Genomic DNA, 11,437 nt, shown 5'->3' with positions numbered 1-11,437 from the left:
AAAAAACCAACCAACCAAAAACAGTTAGGAAGTTAAAGCAACAGGAAGGAATGTGTCATACAATGTGGGGACAGAGGGAGTCCCCCACCCCTACAGAGGGACTTGTAGCAAGGGATCTACATATGCTACTATACTTGTGGTATTTCATAACCTTATTATGTATAGATTAGGCAACCATATCATACTGATCTAGTATGGTCTGAGAAAGTCTGTAATCCCTATTCCATCCATACAAAGAACTGGAGAGAATCATGAAGTTGGCATGTACTTCTTAGAAAGGCAGGCACTGCTGGCCTGAGCAGCCCTGAAAGTCTTATGTGAAATAAATCTGTTCGATCGAGGTACACCCCAAATAACCAACTCTCTCTCCTTCCCAGCTAAAGCAGCTCCGTCCACAATGCTTCACTCACTACAGGTATGATCCTTGAGAGGTAACAAAATACAAGGCACAACATAAAACTGTTTCTAGAATCATGCTGAAGTTTTGCTGTAATACTTGAAATTACTTGATAACCACTGTTAGTCTCTGCATTAACTCATTCTGTAGACATTGCACTAATAGAAAATCAAGAAAGATATCCCTGAACAGCATCAACATATCAATATGTCACTTTTCTTGGGAGTTGGTACTCCTATGATTTATTCCTACATTTTTTCATAGTGCTTTAGACTACTGCAGCTTTCAGGAAATTATCTGTGGCTGAGTTTACACTGTACATAACATTCATCTCAGCACATTCTAGATAATCTTTGAAACAATAAAAAATAGAATTCTAATTCTGCAGAGATCACAGTTGTGTTGTTTGTGGGGTTTTTTTTGTTTTGTTTTTTTTGGTCAAAGTGCCTTCAGAGCTGTATTAAGATCATTCATTTTAACCACGCAAATTTTCATTCAAAAATATCTCTAACATAAGCAGAAACCAGTACAGTTCCATATGATATTATCTGAAAGCAGTATCGAGAATGTGACTTCTAGCATATTTTACCACCTTTAGAACCCAGCATTTCTAAATCCTACACTCTGTATCATTATAAATATGATAAATAACCTGTTTTTTTTGCTCAGCTGGGACAGTATTTTTGTCATCCATTAGCATATGAGCGGCAGAAACTTGGGGGATCCTCTCGCTGATTCAAGCTTGAGGCAGGGAATGAATGAACTGCGATAGGAGAGCACCCCCTCGTGATGGAAGGCTTAAACACAGCATTGCACATCTCAGAGCACTCGGGCTAGTAAAATGCTGGAGTATTTCTATTCTACTGTGGTCACAAAAAGAGACTGATAAAAAAACTAAAACTGAAATCAAAAATATGTCATTTGATATTCAGTCTCTGCCCTGAAGATAGCAGAGGACACACTCAAGCTCATCCATAACAAAATGCAGGCATGAAATTCTGCAGTCAGTGAATGTTTCTTCAAGGCAGTCACTCAATTTTCTTAAGAAAAAAAAATTAAAATAACCACTTAACATCTTATGGCATGTTCCTTGTTTTTGAGGTTTGGCAGGTGTGCTATAGCAGCAAATGTGTAAGATCCACATTTCACTATACGGTATATTCTAAGAATGACTTTAGTAACAGCTGAATTCTGAAGCATCTTAGAAGCTCATGTAGTTCCTGTCACCCCATGTCTTTTAACATAACAATAAAAGGAAAAATACTGTTTATTTGTTTTAATGAAATATTTCATTAAAGAACATTTTTTCGAGAAAGGTGTAGCTAAGGCTATGAGAGAGTCAAAACTGTTTAAGTCATGTGAAAAAAGGTAAGAGCTTAGAGGACCCTAACCCTAATTCAAAGACCTGAGAAGCTGCAAATTTATGTTAAAGGAAAACAATTGACAGAATTATGTCTTGGTTACACTCTTATTAAAGCAATATTGCCAATAATGTGTAGCTATAAGTAGCAAAAGTGAGGCACAAATGAATCACAAAAAGCCCTTTAAACATATAAGTGCTCATTAATGTGTCCATCAATAAGCACCAGTAGAACCCCCCTTTTTAAGGAATTATGTATTTCTGGCTGAGGACAAACTTGATTAGATGTTTCTGACTTCAGACAAAGAGCCTTACAAATATTTTTGGATAAAACAAAAAATATTTATACTTAAATTTCACTTGGTGTAAGTATCAAGACAGACAAACAGTTCTACACAACAGGAAGTCCAGCCACAAACCAACATCAAACCCACACACAGGAATGTCACCACTCTGAAAATGTTCTTGTGTCGTTGTGGCTTCAGGATCCCAAAAGGTTTATCAATAAAACTGATGAGACTTGTCCAAATTCAGGCATGCTAAAAAAATTATCAAGATCTGCTGCCAATTAAAAAAAAAAAAAAAAGTCAAACCTTCTACCAGTTAGGTATACAGCAAATAGAAAGGTGTTTACTGGAATTTCTGTAACTCTTCCTTCTCAGGTTGCATTCAGACAACTCAGTTATAAAAATTAGGTCATTAATACTGTACAGTTTTTTTTGAGACCCCTCCAACAATCTGAGTCTTTACAGTAACACAGAATCAATTCCTGAAAGCATACAATTAAGCGTTACCAAAAAAATCTGCTTCTACCTTACAGCCTCACTAAAGTTAGACAGTTAAGGTTGCAACATAACACCAAACTGAGAGATGAGACACAAGTACAAAGAAAATATCTACAATGCAAGAAATATGTTCCAAACATTTTTATTTAAAGCATGTGAAGGGTTTACTTACAATTCTTCTCCTTGTTTTGCTTTTCTGTCATTAACCAAATACACACTTCCAAAGCTTCCATTGCCAAGTTTCCTCTGAATAGTGTATCTTCTTGCAATCACAGCATCTGAGCAAGCAGAATTAAATCTGGCAACAGTGACATGCTTAGCAGTTTCTTGAAATTTCAGCATTTCTCTGTGCAACAAAAACTACACAAATTTCTCAAGGATGTAGCTTTCAAATCCTTTTATTCTTCCATGGATGTTCACAGAAATCACTTGAAACAGAAAAATATTGATTTGTCAATGTATTATTCTTATTAAACTTCTCATTTAATTCTGTGGTACCCAGCTTGCAGCAAACATAAATTAAGTGGAATCATTAGCTGCTAAACTACAGGCAGCAGACTTGATAAACAAACTCCAGATAATGTAGATGTGACATAGTCAGTCTTCCTCTAAGTGAACCTTAAATTAATTCACTGAACTGATAGCACAATTCCCCTGGATATGGCACTCTTTCCTCACCACCTGTCTTTATACCACTGCAGTACCTGACACCAAAAATATCTGCATTTCAGGATGCTAATTTCAATATTTTTGTACATATTGAAGCATAACCTCCACTCTTAATTTGAGTTCTCTCCCATCTCTGTTTTCTCTGCTCTTATATTTACCCCTCAGATTTCACCATCTGTTCCTGTGCTGACCTCGCAGCTTCACCATGACTCACTACTAGTATCTTCTGCAAATTAGTTTCACAGAAAATCTGCAAGACTTCCAATAAAACCCAACTCTGCCCAAAATTCATTTCTCCTTCACAGTGCCCTTTCATTACTCCTCTTTCCAACCTTTCCCAACAAGTTAGCTTTGGTCGGGAATTCTTGTCTAACTGAGGTCCTAATTCTGCAAACATAAGGACTGCAAAGGCCAAGCTCTGGCATTCCTATGGTCTTCAACAGTTCAACAGGAGTTTAGAGTAACTTCGTTTACCCAGCTTTCCTCATTCCAAACGAAAAAGGGGAAGTGTTTCACTGCACATAACAATATTGTTTTCATTACTTGGTCTTTATATAATGCTATGTGTATCATTTTGCTGGAAGATCCTGTGGAGCAAGGAAAGGTCTTGCAAGATCAGTGCTGCTATTGTTACCATCCACCAGCACTGCAGAGCAGCAGGCCCACACTGGCCTTGTTCACCACATCATTTCAAGGCCAAGGGAAGTGCATAAAGAGGATTTCATTGTCGTGGTGGTGGGTTTGGAAGACCAAAGTCAAACTGCCTAATTTTAAAAGCTGTACAACTTTAGGATACAAGTCACTGACTTCTCTGCCGAATGAATGCAGAGCCTAAATTAAGATTGCAGATTTGTATCTTGCAACAACAAACTGTGTGTGTGTTTGTGTGTGTGTGTAGGCACAAGAACCTATTGTCATACCCATCTGCTGAGGTGCTGTCACACTACACCAAAAAGCCTGACATTGCACTGTCACCATGTTATGAAACACAGATAAACTTTAATTACCACAAGACATCTTAATAATACAAATCCTGCATGTTTTTAAAACTACAGTAGTCCTAATACTGTTTCTTTATTCTCTTTCAGCAACACTGACAAAAATTTTGAAATGTCAATGCTAAGGAAAGAATGTCAGCTAGAAAATCATTTCTCTGTAACTCCAAATCTGTCTGAAGAAGCCCAAATGGATCATATTGAGGTGTAGAGGAGGGGAGGGCAGAAAGATGAACTCCATAAAATATTATACTGCCAATTCTAGAAAGTTTATGCAGTTTTCATTTACCATTCTCTTCTCCTGACTGGTGTGCTATGCATGCCTTCTTAAATTCCTTTAGAAATAATTGCACTTAGAAAAACTGCTGAGCTAGCTATACTAATTTTTTGTCTTTCTGAAGTCACTCGGCTCACCTTCAAATTTTCATACTTACTTGAGCCTAGAAATGTATGACAATCTTTACACCACAAAACCATGCTTAAGATCAAGTAGTTCACTGAGTTTAACTTCTGTGCTTTATTTCTAATAATGCCTCCCACCTTTTACTCTCTATGCTTCAAGTTCCCTCCCTATACAATAATAGTAATAATTATCATGTAACTTTGTGAAATGATTTAGTGTCTGCTGCTGAAGAGTGTTATAAGGAAGGGCCAGCAATTGCCATTGTGGCACCACAGGTGCATTTTAATGCCACAGAAGAGGTGGACTGCTGAGCGCTGCATCTGAAAGAAATGCCTTTGAGGAGCCAACAGACCCTAAAGATTGACTCAGCCATAAGACTGATGGATCCTTCAAGAAGTACATGAACCACAGCCTCTCCTACCCCGCTCAAACCACAGAGCCAGGAGCCTGCTGATGCCAACAAAACTAATGCAATTACATTGTCTGGATCACTATTTTTTAATATTTTCTTTCCCTGGCCAGAGTTAAATCTTCCTTTTCATGCAGCAAACTAAAGGAAAGTTGGTGGTTAGGGTTTCATAGCTCCACCTACACATGCTGAGTGCAAACCATCTCAACTTCTTCCCTGACCTTTCTTAGTTTCTGTAAGAAAGATTAACCTTCAGGTTTCTTTAGCAACAGCTAAGATACTCTGACATTTTCTGCTTCCAAGATAATCCCTTCTTTGCCAATCGAGGCCATTTTCCAATTTTATCAGGTTTTCTTTTTATTCCTTAAGAACCATTGTGTTACATTAACATTTGCCACCCTCACCCCCTGTAGCACAAATTCTAAAGTCTTTAGCTCTAAATATCTTCAGTATTTACCACCTTAAATTTTTTTTGCTGCTGATGACCTCACCAGCCTGCTCCTTTAAATGTTCTGAAAATTATTTAAAAAAAAAAAAAAAAAAAAAAAAAAGTGATTTTTCTTGTTTTTTCCTTCATGGAAAAAAAAATATATATATATAAAAATTTGACTTTTTAACACTGGCTCCATTCTTCTTTTTTGCAACATCTTTATAAATACTTACCCAAGGCTAACGTGACATCACCTCACTCAGTTTTTTACTTTTCCTAGAGAAATGATAACTAAATTTTATTATTAGTGCTGGTAGCAATGACTTTGAGGATGATGGTAAAAGGGGGTCAAATGTACTCGACTTTCAAATTTAGCATCTCCCTGGCGCACATTCGGGAAGCCGAGATCCTCTAGCACAACCTCAGGGATGCTATTACCTTGTTTCAGTACTGTGTAAGGCTCAAAACACCAGCTAGCACCCACATTCCCACACAGCACGGGGCGAGGGCCGCATCCCCGTTCCTCACCCCTCCGGGACAGGCGGCACTCCCCGGGAGCCGGCGGTGCCCCACGTCCCCGCCGCTCCAGCGCCCGTCCCGACGGCGGAGCTGCGGTGCCTGGGGTGCCCCGTGTTCCCTGGGGCAGGCCTGGCGCTGGCAGAGCGGGAGCGGCCGGGGCTCCCGGCGCTCCCGGCCCGGCCCGCGCCGCTCGCGGCCCCGTTGCCAGGAGACGGCGCGCGCGCCCGAGCTGCGGCGGGCGGGAGGAGCGGGAGGAAGCGGATCCGGGATGGGAGGGCCGCGCGTGTCACTGCCGGCAGCGCTTCCGGCGCCATGGGCGTCCAGGGGCTCACGAGCTTCGTGGAGGAGCGCGGGGTGTTCTTCACCGAGCTGCGGGTGCGCGACACCAAGCTGGTCATCGACGGCAGCAGCCTCTACCACCACCTCTGCTTCGCCCCCGACGCCGACTTCCGACGCGGCGGCGACTACGGCGCCTTCGCCGCGGCCGTGAGCGACTTCTTCGGCGCCCTGCGGGCCTGCGGCGTCGCGCCCTTCGTGGTGCTGGACGGCGGGCGCGGCGCCGAGGACAGGAAGCTGCCCACGCTGCGGCGCCGCGCCGCCGACCAGCTGCGGGCGGCCCACGGGCTGTCCCGGCGCCGGCGGCTGCCTGGCGCCGCTGCTGACCCGCGAGGCCTTCGTGCAGGCGCTGCGCCGGCTCGGCGTGCCCTTCGTGCAGTGCTTCGCCGAGGCCGACCGGGAGATCGCCGGGCTGGCCAACCGCTGGGGCTGCCCCGTGCTCTCCCTCGACAGCGACTTCTTCGTGTTCGACCTGGCGGGCGGCTACTGCCCGCTGACCCACTTCCAGTGGCAGAGCGTGCGCGGCAGCGCCGCCGCCCCGCAGGGGTGCTACGTGCTCGCCCGCTGCTTCTCCGCAGAGAGGTTCTGCGGGCACTTCGGGCGCCTGAACAAGGCGCTGCTCCCGCTCTTCGCCGTCATGCACGGGAACGACTTTGTGGGCTTGGAAGCGCTGGAGGCGTTCTTCTGCCAGGTGCGCCTGCCGAGGGGCTGCGCGGCGGGGCGGGGCGGCAAGCACCTCCGCCTCCAGGGGCTGCTGAACTGGCTGGCGCAGTTTGCCGGGCCCGCCGAGGCCCTCGACGACGTGCTGAAATACTTAAGGAAGCACCAGAGGGAAGAAATACGGGAGCTTCTGTGCGCTTCAATGGAGGACTATGCTCCGCCTGACGTGAATCTTGAGAACTTCTTTCAGAACGGGAGCTATGAGTGCGAGGCTGCCAGGAAAGCAGACGTACCACAGTGGGTACTTGATGCTTTGGCGAAAGGTAAGCTGGCCCCATTCGTCCTCAATGCCCTGATACTTAGAAGTACCTTCCTCCGCGTTCAGGTGGAGAACATGCAGAGACCCAGTGCTCATAGCACAGCTCTTCCCATCCGACAAGTTATCTATGGACTGCTTCTGAGAGTATCTCACAGTACTGAAGATGCTTCTCCAAGTAAGCAGACCAACGAGCTGCCCATTGTATGTGAATTTGACAGATGCCAAAAGACACTTAAAAAAACATTTGTTCAAGCAGCAAGCCTACCCCCAGATTTTTGTGATGATCGTTTTCCTTTGGACAAGTTAATTGAGGTAAATGGTTGTCACAACAGATCATAGTTAACAGTGTTTCACGAGTGACGCAAAAATAGTTGGGACTCACGTTTGCGGTCTGGCCACTAAATGTGATGTCTGAACCAAGCCACCTCAGTTAGTAACTGTTTAACACAGAAGTATCTGTGATATTTAAGAAGCTACATCAGGTTGTCTTCATCTCCTTAACTTCCTGCCCCCTCCAAGTGTACCAAGACAAATTATATGAGAAGTTGCAGTGTGTGTGTGTATATACAATACTCCCTGCATTTTCCATTGGAAGCCCTTATTTCATCCTATGTATTTTGTTACACTAATACTTGCTTTTTTTTTCTTTTTTTTTGGGAAGGAATTCAGTTTCGTGTAGTTTAGAAAAGTCCGATTTTAACACTATGAAACCTAATTGGTATTTGATCAAGCTGTATAATGTTTCAGAGCAGTGTTCTGAAACAAAATCTGACCCATGTCTTTACTAGAAGTCATTATTGCAAGTGTGAATGTTGCAGCTGCCCAGCAGTTTTATCTGTCCCGAGTATGCTCCTGCTAACATGGCTCTGATGCTTGCCAGACAGAGCAGAACAGCACCTGAAAAACACCTGAAAACCGCAGGAAAGTTATACTAGATTAGTTCCAGTCACCATTGTAGTACTTCTATGTAAATTCTAATGATTAAGAGTGTAACTCTTGCCATAAGGGGAAGTAATCTCCCATTCTCGAAGTTGCATAACTGAGATTTTGTATACAGAAATTTAAGGCACATAGCTCTGTCCATTCTGGTGTTCAGATTGACTGTTGACACATCTCTGTGCATGGGCAGTGCTGAATGTTTGTATCACTTGCTGGTGGCTCCTTTGTAAAGGAACCAAGTCTGTCACTGCTACACCCATTAAATGCTACAGATAGCTGTGGGTCCAAAGTGCAGGTTACTTTACACACGTTATTGGCACACTCATTTTAAACAATACGCAGCATTTAAGAGCTTGAAAAATCAAGTTTCATGTTAAGAGACATTAATGACACCTTACTTCAACCTTGGTGTGTGTGCTGTTTGTTTAATGAATTTGAGCTTTGCTACTACAACAACTTTCCTTGGTGAATATATGGGAATTATCAATTGAACAAAAGGTTAGAAGAAGAAATGTTCAGCATTTGAAATGCTCCAGGCAAAACTGACTTCAGATGCTCTTCTGCTGTGGGAATGTCTGCCTAAGAGTAGGCAGAACAATCCTAATCAAGGTTTACAAAGCACTCAGATGGCAGCTGAACAGCTTGCTCCAATTCTGCATGCATGAAGTTATGGACAAAGCTGGTAACACCATTTTCTGGGAGTTAAATGGCTCAGCAAAAAGGGAACATGTGGTAGGAATTAATTACTTACCAGTTACTTTTATCTTTCTACCTGATGTTTAACTGTGTCATTTTTAAAGTCTTAAGTAGTATGTAAAAAAATATTTTCTGTTCAGAATACCTATGAAACTTCAATAATTTTTTATCAAAAACCTACAGGGGTAACTAATTTAACCAGGAACTTACTGGTCTTTTAGAAATTGCTCACAACAGATCAAGTCTCTTACCTCCAATTTTTAAATTTATTTTCAGGTGCCTGTTTCATGCCGTCAGATGCTTTTGCTGGAGACTCTGGGAGTGAAAATGAGTTTCCTAGAACCTATTCCAAGTCATTTACAGCTCCCTGTTGCTGTAACATGTTACTGGATATGTTGTTCAGAACCCAAAGTTAAGCTGAACCAATTAAAGGCTCTGCTTCTAATGATAGTTTCTGGAGAACTGCAGAGGATAACTGATGACCCAGGTATGTCTCCAAAGAATACAGTTTCAGGTGTTCAGTTGCTACAAAAATACAGACCATGATTCATTTTTCCACACTTAAAGGGAGTTGTCCAAATTTAGGGATTAGCCTTGATTTACACTATATCCTGAGGTGTCACACTCTATGCATTGATATGCGCAAAGAAAAAGTGCTAACCATCAATTTAACATTTTATATAGGTAAAACAGTACTTTACCACATTGCAGAACATTAATTTGCATTCATAAGTACTTTCTTTAGGATCAAAATATTAATTCAGATATAAAAGTCACAAAAAATATGCTTAATGTACTCAGCATTAAAAAACTGCTGTTGAAGCATTCCAATATTTTTTTTGCTTGTGAGTCTTTCTAAAAACATTTGTACTTAAAAATGCTGAGTTGCCCAGGCACACTTTTTCTGCCTATGCATTGCAAATTTGAAAGTATTAAATAATCACAGAAATTGCTACAGTAATATTTATACCTGTTAGGTCTATGGGACTTTCCTCCACGAGTCCTTCATTTGATGGCAAAGACAATGCATGCCAGTTATACAGTTTCTTTAGGTTCTGGTTTGTAGAAACCAGACTGACAGGGTTTCCACCTAGACTGTAGTGAGGTGGAAAGCTTGTTTGGATTTAATCACACAGAATCAGTTAGATTGGAAGAGATCTCTGAGATCACGGAGTCCAACCCATGCCTGAGCAAAAACCACCCTGTCAAACAGACCATGGCAGTGAGTGCCGCATCCAGTCTTTCCTTAAACACTTCCAGGGACAATGACTCTACCACCTCCTTGGGCAGCCCATTCCAGTGTCCAATCACCCTTTCTGTGAAGAAATTCCTCCTAATGTCCAAGCTAAACCTCCCCTGGTGCAACTTAAAGCCATTTCTCCTTGTCCTATCAATTGTTACCTGGGAGAAGAGACCACCCCCCCAGGCTACACTCTTCCTTTCAGGCAGAACTAGGGAGAAGACATATTGCAGATATCTTTTGTACTGTTCACAGCAGAACATTTATTTCCAAGTTATTTTTTATTTATAACCTAAATCCCACAGTTCTACCTGCTGAAGATGACAGCGTTGCATATAACGAATTTCTAAAATGGAAGGAAAAGAAATTGCAGAATAACGACTTTGATTTAGATGCTGCACACAGTTTTTGCCAGTGGCAGTGCTGTCTTCAGATGGGATTGTATCTCAACCAGCTACTTGGTACTCCTCTCTCTGAGCCAGACCTAAGTAGGTAAGGTTGTTCCAGAGATCTGCTTTCCACACAAGCCCATGATGGAATGAATGTATTAACACGTTTCATTTTCTCTGTCAAACTCCTTTGGCCAGTACTTGCAGCAAAACTCCCTTCTTTAAAGGAGTTACTAAAAAAAAGCACTTTTTATTAAGAAAACTACACTTAGCATAGGAGTTGAATGTTGGATACTGTATGTTTTTGTCATCAAGCAACATGTTTCTGTACCTGTCCTATTGAGGTGCAATTCTAAATGCAGATTCTCTCCTTCTTTTGAGCAGGCTTTACACTGGGACCCTTGTGCACAGACTGTATCAAGAGCTTAAATCAGCACCTTCAGTGGAAAATCTGTTTCTCTTATCTCCAAAAATGGATCAGCTTTATCTGGTTTTGTTAAATACAGTGGAGTCAGTGGTCTCTCCAGACTTCTTTCAGAAGATGACCAAGACCAGATCCGAGTCCTACGAAAAGAGGAAAGCATCTAGTAAGAAAAAAACAGCCACCCGATGTGCTGTGCCAGAAACTCAACATTTATGCAATGTTAATAGGTTTGCAGCACTGAAAGTGGATGACTGAAAGCACTGTTCTTGGAATAACTTCTAATGCCATGCTGATGAAAGAAGTAACATTAAAATATGTGACTGTATTGGAATTTGCTCAACTGTTTTCATACAAGTTCCTGATTCAATCTTTACCAAAAACCTTGCTTCAGGGTATTTTTATTTACCTTTTTGTAACTTACATTTTGTAACTTTACATTTTGTAACTTACATTTGTATAAAAGAAAT

At 42.0% G+C, this 11,437-nt stretch overlaps 2 protein-coding genes across 2 annotated transcripts in view; one reads left to right on the top strand and one right to left on the bottom strand.

Annotated features, from left to right (window-relative positions):
* The window catches only part of NEK11 (NIMA related kinase 11), a 78,238-nt gene extending 75,354 nt beyond the window's left edge, over positions 1-2,884 (bottom strand). Inside the window, exon 1 of the mRNA XM_041407842.1 lies at positions 2,715-2,884. Within this exon, the coding sequence (XP_041263776.1) occupies positions 2,715-2,884 (170 nt within the window). The remainder of the gene's footprint in view (positions 1-2,714) is intronic.
* Positions 2,885-6,261: 3,377 nt separating this feature from the next.
* ASTE1 (asteroid homolog 1) lies at positions 6,262-11,437 on the top strand. Its single transcript, XM_041407794.1, is given in 5 exon segments — positions 6,262-6,596; positions 6,598-7,594; positions 9,194-9,404; positions 10,463-10,649; positions 10,931-11,437. Coding segments are annotated over 5 exon segments (2,007 nt in total). The 5' UTR covers positions 6,262-6,279; the 3' UTR covers positions 11,226-11,437.

Source organism: Onychostruthus taczanowskii, unplaced genomic scaffold (genome assembly GCF_017590055.1).
Source record: "Onychostruthus taczanowskii isolate IOZ18803 unplaced genomic scaffold, ASM1759005v1 scaffold28, whole genome shotgun sequence".
Lineage (NCBI taxonomy): Eukaryota > Metazoa > Chordata > Aves > Passeriformes > Passeridae > Onychostruthus > Onychostruthus taczanowskii.
Note: the sequence above shows the minus strand (reverse complement) of the source record. Positions and strands in the feature narration are given on the sequence as shown.